The 13,944-nt window shown below is 36.8% G+C and overlaps 1 protein-coding gene across 1 annotated transcript in view; it reads right to left on the reverse strand.

The window, feature by feature from the left end:
• The window catches only part of ADCY7 (adenylate cyclase 7), a gene marked incomplete at its 5' end in the record, with an annotated part of 34,268 nt that extends 22,681 nt beyond the window's left edge, over positions 1 to 11,587 (reverse strand). The window contains 8 exons of the mRNA XM_080637099.1: positions 705 to 863; positions 1,094 to 1,221; positions 3,929 to 4,040; positions 4,352 to 4,500; positions 6,745 to 6,894; positions 7,709 to 7,873; positions 9,958 to 10,158; positions 11,417 to 11,587. Of these exons, the coding sequence (XP_080493225.1) occupies positions 705 to 863; positions 1,094 to 1,221; positions 3,929 to 4,040; positions 4,352 to 4,500; positions 6,745 to 6,894; positions 7,709 to 7,873; positions 9,958 to 10,158; positions 11,417 to 11,587 (1,235 nt within the window). The remainder of the gene's footprint in view (positions 1 to 704; positions 864 to 1,093; positions 1,222 to 3,928; positions 4,041 to 4,351; positions 4,501 to 6,744; positions 6,895 to 7,708; positions 7,874 to 9,957; positions 10,159 to 11,416) is intronic.
• Positions 11,588 to 13,944: the final 2,357 nt, after the last annotated feature.

Consider the following 13,944-nt stretch of genomic DNA (forward strand, 5'->3'; position numbering starts at 1 on the left):
GCAGTTGTATTTGTCCTTTTCAATGAGCATCTTAAAAATAGCAGCATGAATACTAGCCTCAGACCCAATCCTCTGCACTGCTGAGCAGCACATGGCAAGTTACATTACTGCTTTGCCTCAAGCTTTTCCACTCAGGACCACTCACTTTAGTTTCTGTTCTGCCCATGACAAATACAGACAGAAATGCACCAATCAACAGCCCCAAACTCTCCTGGCTTGGATGCTCCTCATCAGACTGCATTTTAATTTTTGAGTTGTTCACATTTGTGGGGGGCGCTGCTGGTGGTGAATATAGAGTTGTATCCATCAATATGTTAACAGAAACACTAGTTAAATATGCAACTTTGCCTTGTCAACCTAAGTAGCATATGTGTTCTTTAGGTAAATTTACAAATGTAGTGTTATATCTGTGCCCATGAGTTAACTAAATTAACGTAATGCACTGCTGAGGACACACAGGTTTCCCCAATGAAGAGAAGGTCAAGAAACAGTCACTTGCCTAAGAATAGAATTTTATAGCCCACTGAAAACAGAATCGGAAAACATTAACATTTTACAGCTCTGGTGAGTACACATTTGTCCTATTGTCATCATCTCATTATGAAGATCTGTGTCATGGCACAGTTACAATTCCAGACTCATAAACCAGGATTACAAAAACCATAATGACAGAGTGCATTAGCACTGACAGGGAAGATCCTCACCCAGGTACACCAGCGGATTCCATGCGGTTTGCTAAGGACACATCGTGTGACCAGACATCATACTGCCACTTCCGGAGGCCGATGACACCACACAGCACATTCCCAGAATGGATGCCAACCCTCATGTTGATATCCACTCCCGTGGCTTCTCTCACCTGCCTATGGCGGGAGGGGAGTATTAGAGAATAAGTTACACCTGTGATTTTTCTCCCCACATCCTGGAGATACATTAATATTTAGTCTCATTGTACACTTAGTGCAGAAGACAAGAGATTTATGACCCAATGTGTAACGATTCAACTACAGCTATTTTGAATGTTGACAAAAAATACTTTATTCAGTATCTTCATAGCCTCAATACGTTAAAAAGTCTTCTGTGCTATACTTACTTTATTGCTTCACACATGTCAAGTCCCATTTTAACACAGTTCCTGGCATGAACCGGTAAGGACACAGGTAGGCCTGAGACACAGTAGTAACAGTCTCCCAGGATTTTTATTCTCATGCATTCATTCTCCTGTGAAATTACAGTAAACATATATAACAGGAAAAAACAAGTAGGCTAATGACACCAAAACTAGGACTTGTCTCTATCATTCTGAGAAAGTCAGGCTTCATTCAATCCTTGTTAAAGCAAAACTTGTTTCTCTTTTCCCACATCCAAATGTCTGGATGTTGTTCAGCGGACAGTAAGAGGAACAACCACTTCAAGCACTTCTGAAATAAAATCATCTTACTAGTTTCTCACTTTATTCTTGGAACTGTCTGCAACTGAGAAATTGTAAATAAAAATAAAACTGTCACAGAATTTACCATCCAAAGGGTGAAATCTTCCTATTTTTTAAACTCTGCCTTTATTAGCACCTGAACTAGAGGCAGTTTGTTCACCTTTCCCTCAAGTTTTGCATAGCAGCCTCATACGTAACATTGTGCATCACATAAAACCCATACAGAATTTAGAGAGAAGTGATGAATTAAGCTGCCCAACCTGGTGGCTTTGCAGAAGCAAAATGCAACTTGTTGTTTCAAATATGACTGAAGAGGAAGCACACACTACACTTTGCTATCGCTAATATGAAAAACATGCATTACTATCTGGCAGCAGAAAACTTTTTCCTAACCCTGCAACAGAAGATACTGCTGCCTATGACTGGCTGGAGAGAGAAAAGGGGAAGAGCAAAGAGCTCCTCATACTGTCGTTTGCTAAAACACTTTTGAAGAATTTTAACTACAAAAGTTGCAAGCAAGCCAGGGCTAATTCTGCAAGGTTATATAGTGTTTGACTGATGAGTAGAGATGGTTTCATTTGAGCCAGCTCACACCTTCAGCTGCCCAACTCCTCCTGCTGTAGGACTGGCCCAGCAACTCTTCAATCAACTCAAAAATCTGCCCAAATCACTGACAAATCACCAAACAGCTGTTCTCCCTCATCAGTCAAAGCCCTAAGAGAATGTCCATCATTCTGCACAGTCTTACACCCTCCAGTAGGTTCTGAGCATTGCAGCAAGCAACAAGCTTACATAATCAGCAAGGGAACCCAGCCCTAGATTAGAACTGTTAGACTTCAGCATTCGGCTTGGTGTCCAGGTTAGCCATCAACTTTTACTAGGTAAGCCAGAGCCCACAACATTTTTACAGTATGGAAAAGATGACTGAGAACACTCCCCAGCGGAACAAAAATAGCTCAAAAAGCAGGAATATATTCTTACATTCAACCACAGAGCTGCAAAAGACCTTGACTCATTAAATCCAGACCTTTTTAAAACTACAATTTGCTGACAGGAGAAAATGAATCGCATCACTCAAAATCTAGAATCTTTTATATTTTTATGTCTGAAAAACAGCTGCAAAAAATTACCAAATATGTGTAACCTCTACTTCTACTCTGACATATAAAGCTTGTGGTGAATTAGATGACATGGCCTATTCTGTGTGTTCTGAATAGCTGCTTCACAACAATACAATATTTAGTATGACTCTCTAATTAGCCAGTACTTTTGTTACAGTAACTGTTTACAGTAGTTTTAACAACCACCAAATTCATATACATACAAAGTTTAGCAATGTCACTTAGTCAAAACTGTTAACTAGGTTTTTAGGCAGGTTTCAATCAGTGATATATTTAAGAATTTATTCAATGACATCCACAAAGGTTTAATTAAAGCTATTTCACTCCTCCACTACATTAATGTTTTTGGAATTTTTCCACTTTTTCTGAAGAATTTCTAGAATTTCACAAACTCAAGATTTTTCGAGTCCATTAGTTTTCTAATTTACACTGAGTATATACAAATACAGTAAATTATTAAATCAAAGCAACATCTTTAAACCATGGGAAATTTTGATAGCTAGTAACTCAGTCTCGACTTATGCTTTACCAATGTTAGATTTCTAGAAGCATAATTTGGGTTGGTTTGGGTTTCTTTTTTTTTTTTTTCACACAAAACACAACAAAACACAGTGTTTATTTTCCTAAAGCCATATTTGCCTCATAATACTAATAAAAAAATCAATGGCTATGATGGAACATACACCTAGGATTAGGATCAGATTTAGGGAATAACAGAAATCATCACACAGAGTCAAATCATGTAAACAAGTATATGATACAGTCCCTGTAATGTGAGAACTCAAAAACAAAGTTTGCAATTACAGCTGCAAAGAAGTTAACTTCAAGCAGCACTTGGAAGAACTATTGCCAGCCTAAAGGGTCAGTAGTAGGGGTATCTCTTCATAGGGGCCATTTTAATCGACTTCCCATTCTTATATTTTCCTGTAAGCGCCCATTACTAATTATTACTCCTGAGTAAAGAACTCCTTGGTCTGATGCAGTATAACTGAATTTATGAATGTAAATGTGTGTCTAAGAGTTCTCCATTTATACTGCCAACAATCCTTCTAACTGAATACAGCAAAGCTCCTCAATAGAGCTTCTGTACAGTACCTCTTCCAGACCTGTTACAATTATTTCTTGCGATCACACAATTCCCTGAACAACACAAATAAACCTCCAGAATTAGAATTACAATAACAGATTGCTAAATCTCCTAATTCTGATAAAAATTTTGCTGTAATGTGATTTTGCTAGTTAGCTTTAAAGCTAAAACAGTCTTCCCTTCCCAACTTCAGAAGCACTAACATCAATTGCCTTCTGTCTTGTGGAAAAGACAATTTTTCTCAATGGTGTCCTTTATCCCTGCTGCACAACAAACTGCAACACCTACCTTTGCAATCTGATCAAACTTTCCAAAAAGTTCATTGAGCATCACTACTAGTTCCTTAGGAGAGCAGTCACTGGCAAGGCGAGTAAATCCTACAATGTCTGCATAAAGAATGCTAGACAGGAACAAAAGGGAAAATCAGTATAATAGAAAAATGAAGATATGTCTATTCCACAATCAGCTTAAATATTACAGTGCATTTAATAGAAAGCATCTCTCTCCTTGGAAAACAACTCCAGAAAAAAGGATTCAAGTATCTCAACTGATTAGAAGACAGCACATCAGTTCACTACATGTTACCTTCCCACAACAGAAAAAAAAGCATATTCAGCCATAAAGCCTACTTCCAAATTTTAATTTGACTGGACCATATACATTGTTAAGAATCGGCAGCTTAATACAATTACTTCTAGACTTTGTACTTACCTAACATTTTGGTGCCTTTTCACGTATAGACTATGGAAGTTATTGTCATGCATTTGCCTATTATCGTTAGTTTCCTTTAGCCGCTCTATGATCGCTAGCTTCATTTCCATAGAGATATGAGCCGGCAGTATGGATAAAAGCAAATTTTCCTAAAAGGAGAAGAGAGGAAAAAAAAATAAAAATTAATGATGCAAAATTCTCAATACAGTAAATTCGAAACTGCAGGATTTCAGTGACTGCAAGGAGGAATAGAAAAAAAGAGATGCCTTTCAAATAGCTTTTGAGTAATGTATGTCAGGGTTCCCGGAAAAGACTTTCACATTTCTGTTGTAAAAATCACAGATCCTACAGTTGAGTAAGGTTGTTGCCTTTTTATTTTTTCTTTTGTTCCTTGTAACCTAGATATGACATATCTCTGTAACCACGACACACACAAAAATTCAGTATTCAGTACTACAATCTCAGGATAAATGAACACTTATTTTGCCCACCAATCTCAGTGTTATGTTAGCATTGTCAGATAAAGCTTCTGGTAAAAGCTTATAATTTGTAATGAAAACTATGCAGTATTAAAAACCCTGGTGAATTCTCAAATGCTGGAAAAGCAGCAACAGATATCAAAGTGTCGACAACATGCTATGGCTTAAAGGAACTGAAGCCACTGAAAGAAAGTCTTTTGAACTAAGTGACAATACAAACTCTTCAAAACCCACTTACATTGTTTGACTGTCCAGTGCACTGTTTTACACTGGCTTTGGCTTAAAAGTATTTTCTTCAAAAGACAACCCTACTAAGCTGCTGGGCAGAAGAGGAAGACAAAAAGAGAGTACTTTCAACTCAGGAAGGGCTCTGCCTCAGAGACAGTCACCAAAGAAGAGGAAATGTTACATGGAGTAGCTACAAGCAGGAACTTTTTCAGACCACATCGCCAGCAAGGTCAACACATTGTGTAACTGAGTAAAATGCTATCCTCTTGGACCAAATCTTTTCCTTTTTCTGTCCCCTTTTCTTGAATACCCAATACAGCAGCATTCAGAGGGCAGTAAGCTGCCCACATTACTTAACCAGTGCCTGCCACTAAAATGAAATGCCTTAGGATCACAGTGGGAGCCCTTGAGCATCAGGTACTGCCCTACACTACATATACACGACAATTCAGTTTGATACCGCCCCCAGAAACAGAAACACCTCCTTCTCTTCCTCTAGCATTTTAATACTAGGAGAGTCAACCCTGGGGTGCAATTTAAACTGACAGCACAGCTCAATGACTGCAACAGGGCCATTTGAGGCTCACACATTACACAGTTTTCAAGGAAGTGCTGGTGAACACTGAACTGCATTTCTCACATCAACTTCACAGAGAAAAACTGAGTGACAATAAGGAGACTCAAAATTGTCTGACAAAGTACAACACAGATGAAAGCAAGCTATCCAAGTAACCATATCTACACTTCAAACAAGCAATCATAAAAAACATGCAAGTTACCACATCACCCAAAGAATGAGAGCACGGTGCTTGTATAAGCTGATCAGATGCTTCCCTGGCTGCTGTTTGGAGATATTCTGCCAGGACTTTCATGCAGATTTGTCCTCTCATCTCACAAGATTAGCATCAGAGGACAGATCCCATTAGCACTGCGGCATTTTCTTCCTTTCAATTTGATCCTGTCAGTCACTTTTCAGCCCCTTCCTTTTATCTAATAACTTGTGGGTAGAGAACTCAGTACATATCAGCCTTCTAGGGCTGCTGTTCTTAACCCTATTTATACCAGGATAAAAGAGGAAAGGCACCCTTAGTTTCAGCTTTGATTCTTCTTTACAATCCTTCCTTGGTAAGAAAATTATGTTCCTTGCTCATTCTTTAAAAACCACTGGAGTTTACGGAAATAAACAATTTCATACTCAAATGCAGTAATGTATTACACAGTTCTTTTTCTGCCTTAGGCTCCAATTTTCTTCTAGTAAAAGAAAAATAGTTTGTGAGACAAGAAAATACAAGAACAAATAAAACAAAAAAAATGTGACCAAGGGAACCATGAAATTAACTGTTGAAATTACAAGTATTTTTCAGGGCATTAAGGGCATGTTCTTTTAAGTTACCTTGGGCCAGTCCCAGTAACATTTTACACTCCGAAAAAAGTACTTAAAATAACTGGAAATTACATTCCTGTTACAAATATGGTGATTTTCATATAGCCAAGCCACAGAGAACAGCTTCCTCCCTTTAACTTCCTTCTTTTGTTACAAATGGCACAACTTTTGTTTTTGACACTAGGTGGGTATCCCAAAGATTGGACCAACCCTTTCAACATGCATTAGTCACCAACGTTATAAAATTATACAGACCTTAGAAATTAAAACAAACAATTCATAATATGAATTAGTTCACTCACTTGTTGCCTCTTTTCAATCTTCAGTTTCATTCGGACCTGAATGCACTTTAAGGTGTATCTATACAAATCCCACGAAGCAACCTGCATTTGGCGTTTGTGAAATGCACCCATCAAGTTACCACAAAGGAAAATGACGGCATTGGCAAATAGCTGCACAAGAAGAAAAATATTTATCTACTGCAGAACAGTCATTGATACTTCACTAACATATATGATAGTCCCTGAAAAACTATCTACCCCAAGCCGCATGCAATTTACCCTGTCACACACCAAAACACAGTGTTGCAATTAGCCAAGATGCACCAGGGGATATCAGCTAATTTGCACAGTCACAGACATTCCTGTCCAAACATACAGTAGTATAATGAAACAGAAAATTCTGCTGTATCAGTTAGCATTTATTTGCAGGCACGAGTGTTTGATACAGGCAGAAACCTGCATCAAACACACTCATGCATCAGTGTGCTGCGTGAAGCCTGACACACACTTGCATCAAAAGAGCTGGAGTGCTCCTTTCAACACACCATACTAATATGTGTTGGTGAAACTTATTAAAAAATCACAGAGTGGCACTTCCAGGTCCTACTGACCCCCCAGGGCAGAAAAGCCCTTTTGATCCACCCAGCAGGCAGTGCCAGGTGAAATTAGATAGACCCATTTGAAACAGCACAGACTTGGAAGAATGGTTGTGACAAAGTCTGACATATTTTGAGTAACTTAATAAAGAAATTAAAATAATAATTCTTCTTCTTCCACTTAGGTCAGAAAACCAAAATTCATTCTAGATTAAAATAACTGCAATTTTATGAAAAGCTTGAAAACCATATTGGGCCCAACCTCCAAATGCATGAATCTGAAAGATCCATGTGGAAGCTTGGAACTTATTTAAACAGGATAGTTATGCCAATATCAAATAGTAATAAGACTAGGGTTTTTAATTACTTAACAAGGAATATTTCCTTACCTGAAATAGAATGGATTCCTTATTTTCTTGAGAAGTCATGCTTACCATAATGCTCAGAACAATAATATGGGAAAGAGCAGAAAGAACGCTAATTATGACAGCACCTCGCATCCCAAAGGGTAGCATGGTATAAACTGTGAAGATTATGAATAGAAAAAATGGCACCTTTGGAAAGAAAGACAGAAAGAAAGAAAAAAAAGAAACAAAAAGGAAAATAATCACACATACATGATATGAGGAGCCTGACAAAAATCACTACAGAACAAGGAGGAAAGTAGCAGGATTCTTGCTCATTAAATGAAACAATTAATGAACAATTAAATATTGACATTTCCAAAAGCACAATTAAAACCGTAAGTACAGTGGTAGTCCTAAAAGCTTGGAGAGAATTAGCAGCTATAGATTCATAGGTAAGACAGTTTAACATGACATATCACCTTTAAGTTTTTCAGTTGTCCTTGCCCTTCCATCCTTAATTTATTCATTACAGCTGAAGATGCATTTTGTACATCCCATACCAGGAACAGTGTGTTGCAAGGATAGCAATATTGAATAGAATCAGACTTCTTACCTTCTCCAAGTTATTATTCTAATGTTAATACCACCCAATCACACATATATATTTACTCCGTATTTGATAAAAATCAAAAAATCCAACCAATACTTCCCATTGCTGACACAATAATCGCTATTGCCACTAACTACATATTTAGCTGCACAGATTTTACAAAATGCACAAAGGTCTGCTAAACTGGTAGGGAACAGATGGAAGGTTCTATAAAACTTAAATCCATACTTAGAGCTTTGCTATAGTGTTTAGCCCATATATACTGAAATTAACAACCCCAATCAGAATATTGCAGCCTTCCTGGCTCAGCTCCATCTCATCACTGTGACTCAACTTGTGTCATTCCAGACATGAGCTTTTTTTAAGGAAGTTTCAAGGCCCAGTTTGCATTTAAAAGTTTTGCCAGAATTTATAGCTTTATTGGGACAACAATAAACAGGCAAACAAGAAAGTAAGAGTTTTCATTCAACCAAAGTTATCTTTTCATGTTCATTCCAATCCAAACCATTCCATGATTCTATGATCTTTACTATTTTAGCTGGACTGAAAAATACCTTTTCTGCCATATGTACAAGCCCTATCACACAATGTTCTAAACACTGTGTAACAGTTTTATAAGCATGGACAAGCAAAGGTCATACCTGCTTTTAAGTAATAGCTTTAATTAGTGATAAATTCATAACTTAAGATAAAAGTCTGAAGTGCCCCTGCTTAGTTCTACTTTCTAATCTAACGTCTCCTTATATTTTAAACTTTACATCAATACTAATGGATTATTACCACATGACAACAACACAAGACATTGGCTTGCAGTACTGAAAGCAGCAAAACCAAATCTTGCTTCATTATGTGTTTGTTAAGAACACTGAATTTTATTTTTTTCCTAAAGTAATAGGTTCTTCTTTAAGTTAAAAAATACTGAACAGCAACTGTAAATACACAGTGCTGGCTCTAGGCCATAATACAAATCAGATTTTGGTTGTTTTAACTGATAAGTTATATCTTTCGCTACTTGCAATAAAAAGGCGAAGAGTCAGTAAAACAAGATAAAAACTAATTTTTATTTCATTAAAAACTCTTCTGTTTACATTATGCGATCTTAGGAGGAGTTTCCTACAGATTATGGTATTTTTGGCATCATGATATCGCCTGTCTTCTGATCAGAGATACTGAGCAATGGCCTTTAGCCACACCCAGCTATGCCAGGATGTGTCACTAATTCTCATTGTTCACCTCTCCCACTGATTTGAAAACAGGCTCCCTAGGGCACACCCAGCTCTAGACTCCTTTATACATTTCTTGAACACCACTTCGACCCTATAAATTAACAAAACAAGTATTATTCACAAAAAATTCTCTCAAAGATTAATTCAGAGTAATTAAGATTCAGAAAAATACTTCAATAAAAATACAATTTAATTATAACTTAAAGATGCAAATCCTACACGAATTTATGCAGTGATCCAATTTTCTCAGCTGAACTGTATTTCATTATAATAAAGAATGCAAACTAAAATTTACTAAAATAAACTAATAAAACCAATTTAGGAACATGAATCTAAATCTCACAAAAAATTATTATGCAATTATAATATTCAGAAAAAATAAAGCCCACAAAACACATTCATATATACTGACTGGAAGTTTCAGGTAAGTACCTGAGTAAACAAAATATACACACCTGTTCCCACAGTTGGTAATCATTTTCTCTTTCAAAAAGTGATACATATCCTACAATTAAGAAGCAAACCCAAATCATAACTCCAAATAGCGTCAGCCACCTCTGAAACAGGGATTCAATACATAAAAGTAGGTACATGACTGCAAATATGACAAGAGCAGCACATACTGCAATAATGAAGGCAGGATGATTATGTGCTTCCTGCAAAAGGAAAACAAAGTGTTATAATTTGTCTAAATGTCCCCTTCAGAAAAAAAAAAAAAAAAAGCTATACTGTACTGTCCTGGAAACAGCTTAGATAGCTTTAGAATATGCTAACCTGAGTTCCTAAGTAGTCTAACTGTAGCAGCATTAGCACTTCCTCATATTCACACACACAGAGATAATATAACAAATACTATTATTAGATACCCAGTCTACCCCAGTTCCATCATTATTATTTCCAAAATTAGCGGGTTTGTCTTTTAAGCTAACGTCTAACTATACTATATTGTACAATGCAGGTGTACCCACATTAAAGCATTTGAGGAGTTCAAGCTTTCCTAAAAAGTTGTTCAACAGCTTTTTTCCAAAGTTTTACAAGAGATGACTTCTTACATAGAAATAGTATTGCTACTTTTTTTTTCCTTTTTTAAGATAACAAAAGCTAAAAGGGATACAAGTGCAATCAGTAAGATTAGATTCATTGCTAAAGAGAGACTTAAAGGCACTTTATCATGAAGCACAGTATTTGGAGAGCAGTTTTAGAAGACAGTGAAGGATTAGAACAGCTTCCTTATTACCTTTTATAATATTATCTTTAAATCAATTCCTCTTTTCAACAGCTGTCAAATGGACTGGCTTGGACGCTAAATTTCTTTACAGAAAGTTTATACTATGCCACAACGAATTCTTTAAGCTGCATCTTTTCTGTGCCTACAGGATCCCTATTCTTTACTAATTATTGATTCAATGGGTCACCCATTGTACTGGGAGATCCCCGTTGTGTTTGAATTAATATCTACAAATGCTTAAATAAAAACAAAAAAAAAAAAAAAATCACCTCAAGAATTCATAACCAATGAATCACTATATTATTTCACATTTCTTAGCTGACTCTAAAAAACAAAATATGAGAAATTAAATACATTTTAACTTATGTTCTTGTTCCTTCCTTGGTCCCTTTATTACTAATTTACTATCATAGCTACCATTTAGCATAGATTATGATTTTTTCATAACATACAGGAAGACAAGAACAATACTTATAGTAACTGCATGTGCCTATAAACACAGTCTCCTCTCTTCCCTGTCCCTTCAAAACATACACAACATTATATACATAATTACTTGATTTCTTTCAACACTGCAACTTTGATACCATGCAGTTCAAAAAATTATTTAGCTAAGTGTTTCGTGTGCCTTTATAGTGACTTATCATCTTTGTAAATATCAAACACAAAGAAAAAGGTATACTCACCTCAGTGGTAAAAAAGATTATAATTAGAGTAGTCCAGAAGATGATTGCAATGAAAAGCAGCAGTAGGAGGAGTGGATGCTGCTGGCTCGTATAGCGGTACTTCTCACAGAGTGGGTCTGACATCCTACAGTCATCAGTTTCATTGAAGAAGTATTTACCTTTAGCTGGCATTTTTTCCCAGGTTAGCTGCTATTGCTCTCAGTTACCAGTGCACAGAGTAAGACACAGCTGAAGCCAGTGCTTCAAAGAGAAGGTTTGCCTTTTAGCTGCTGCCTCCGGAGTTTTCAGGCACGCTGAGTAACTCACGTTCTCTGGTTCTACTTCTCAGGAGCATTAACTTCAGATTTCCAATGCAAGAAGAAGCAGTAGAGTTAGCCTCCCCACAACCACAGGCAAATCATCACCAACCTGTATTTGTGAAGAAAAGAGGTTTTGGTGTGTGTTTTTTTTAATTATAATTTTGCAAGTCTATAACTCCTTTCCATAAGCTTGAATCTCACTTCCCAGGATGAACTCTGCTGAGACACAGCATCATCAACTGAAAAAAAGGCAAACTACATTCCTTAAACTTCCTATTCAAAAGCTCTAGCCAGTGAGCAACCAGTCTCTTGCTGGCAGGGTGGGAGCCCAACAGCCCTATCAGTGGGCAATGGTGCCTGGCAGATACAGGAGCAGGGCTCAGGTAGTGCTCACCAGTGCCTGCCCTGCACACACTAACTTTGCCCTGCTCTAACAGCTGAAACATTTTCATATCAAAACCATACTAGCTCTGTTTTGCTGCCTTTTGAGCAAATGACTGAGTTTCCATGAGCGTGTTGTATAACTAACTCTTCTGAAGTGATCCGCATGCCTCCACATGTGTATATATATGGAAGTTTAATCACATTATATTGTATTCTTCTTCAGTACATCTTAAAAATTAAGAAATACTTTTTGTTTCACACTTTAATTAAAAGGCATAGAAAAAGAGAAAAGAATACAGCTGTTCACAACAAGATTCACTAAACTCTTTTTTAAATGAAAAAAGATAGTTAACATCTAGTTCTGTATACTTCATTCAACTCTAATTAATAGTGTTTCCAAGGCAATAAGTGTGTTCTATTAACAATGAACATTAAGGAATGAACTGTATTGTTAATTACTAATGACCAATGTCTTTCAAATAGATTCACGAATACAGTTCACTCAATGCCAAGACATGTAAAACAAAAAGAAAGCAGGGGGATGGGATGGAGGGAAGCATGAAAAACAGGATTTCAGAAGAAGTTTTAATAAAACTTGATAGCAGCACAACAGCTTTTTTGCCACTTCACTGCCATCACCATGGTGCCCAAGGTTATTGCTTTGGGGAAAAAGAACCCACTAAAAGACTTGCAGAAAAGGCAAATCCTTACTCTCAAAAGGCAAAACATTTAACCAGACACACGTGTTGAGACTGCATTCACTCTACAACCAGAAGTGGTGTAAAGGAAAAAGTTTCACAAGCCATACTGAGTGATTTAGCCTATGTAAATAGAGCCAAACATCAGCATACTACCTAATTACTAATGGCCGAGCAGATAAAATCAGATATGCCAATAGTGAGACTGGACAAAAAAGTTAACTTTGCAGCAAAATGAGTAACTACAACCTAATGCCCAGAGTTTATCACAAACTTGGACTAATCACAAAACCAGAAAAGATTATTTTATTATTTTTATTCAAAGTAAACTCCCATACGTATTAAAAACTGAAATAAGACATCTTTCAATACTTCTTTCCTGTGTATAGTTAATGGTACACCTAATATCTCACCTATACTGGTCATTACTGAGCTTTTCTTCATAATAAAAGGCCTCCCATTTCTCACCTGAAAAAAAAAAAAAATTCTTCTGGTACTCATACATCTGCTGTGCATAGTAATGCTCTTGCAAAGATGTGCAAATGCAACGTGGAAATGACTGACACGTAAAGTAAAGGAGATGCCAAGAACAAACGGAAACATTCAGATCATGCCCTAATGCATTTTCCAAGTCATACAGGTGTCTGCAGAATTACTTGAGTATAGGCCAGTTTTTTCTGAAGGCGAGACTATCAGTGGCAAGTATTTTACTCAGTCTCTTTCAGTAACAAAGACAACACACTATAGACAGTGGGAAGGGTACGACTGTGATGCACTGAAGAGGCCAACAACTCACTGAACAGCCTGAAGAATCCTTTACCATGGGAGCGTAAGTGCAGGTATGCACTCTGCCTGATGTGATCTACTATATACAGAAGAGATTATAGGTTTGCTGTCCCAGTTCCCTTTTAAAAGTGTATTTTCAGACTGAAAACAATGAAAAAGGTTCTTTAATATACTTCAAACTTGCAAAAATATGATTTTGAGGGTAATTTTTATGATAATGGGTATTGTGAGAGGCAGCATTATTTTTTCAGTTAGCAGAACCAAATCCATTTTCTAAAAATAACTGTTCATTGCTAAGCAGTAATACATTCACAATTATGAGAGACAAGCAATCCTGTCTTGGGCTACTTTATACTGAAAT

The sequence above is a fragment of the Psittacula echo genome (assembly GCF_963264785.1).
Source record: "Psittacula echo genome assembly, chromosome: Z".
NCBI lineage: Eukaryota > Metazoa > Chordata > Aves > Psittaciformes > Psittacidae > Psittacula > Psittacula echo.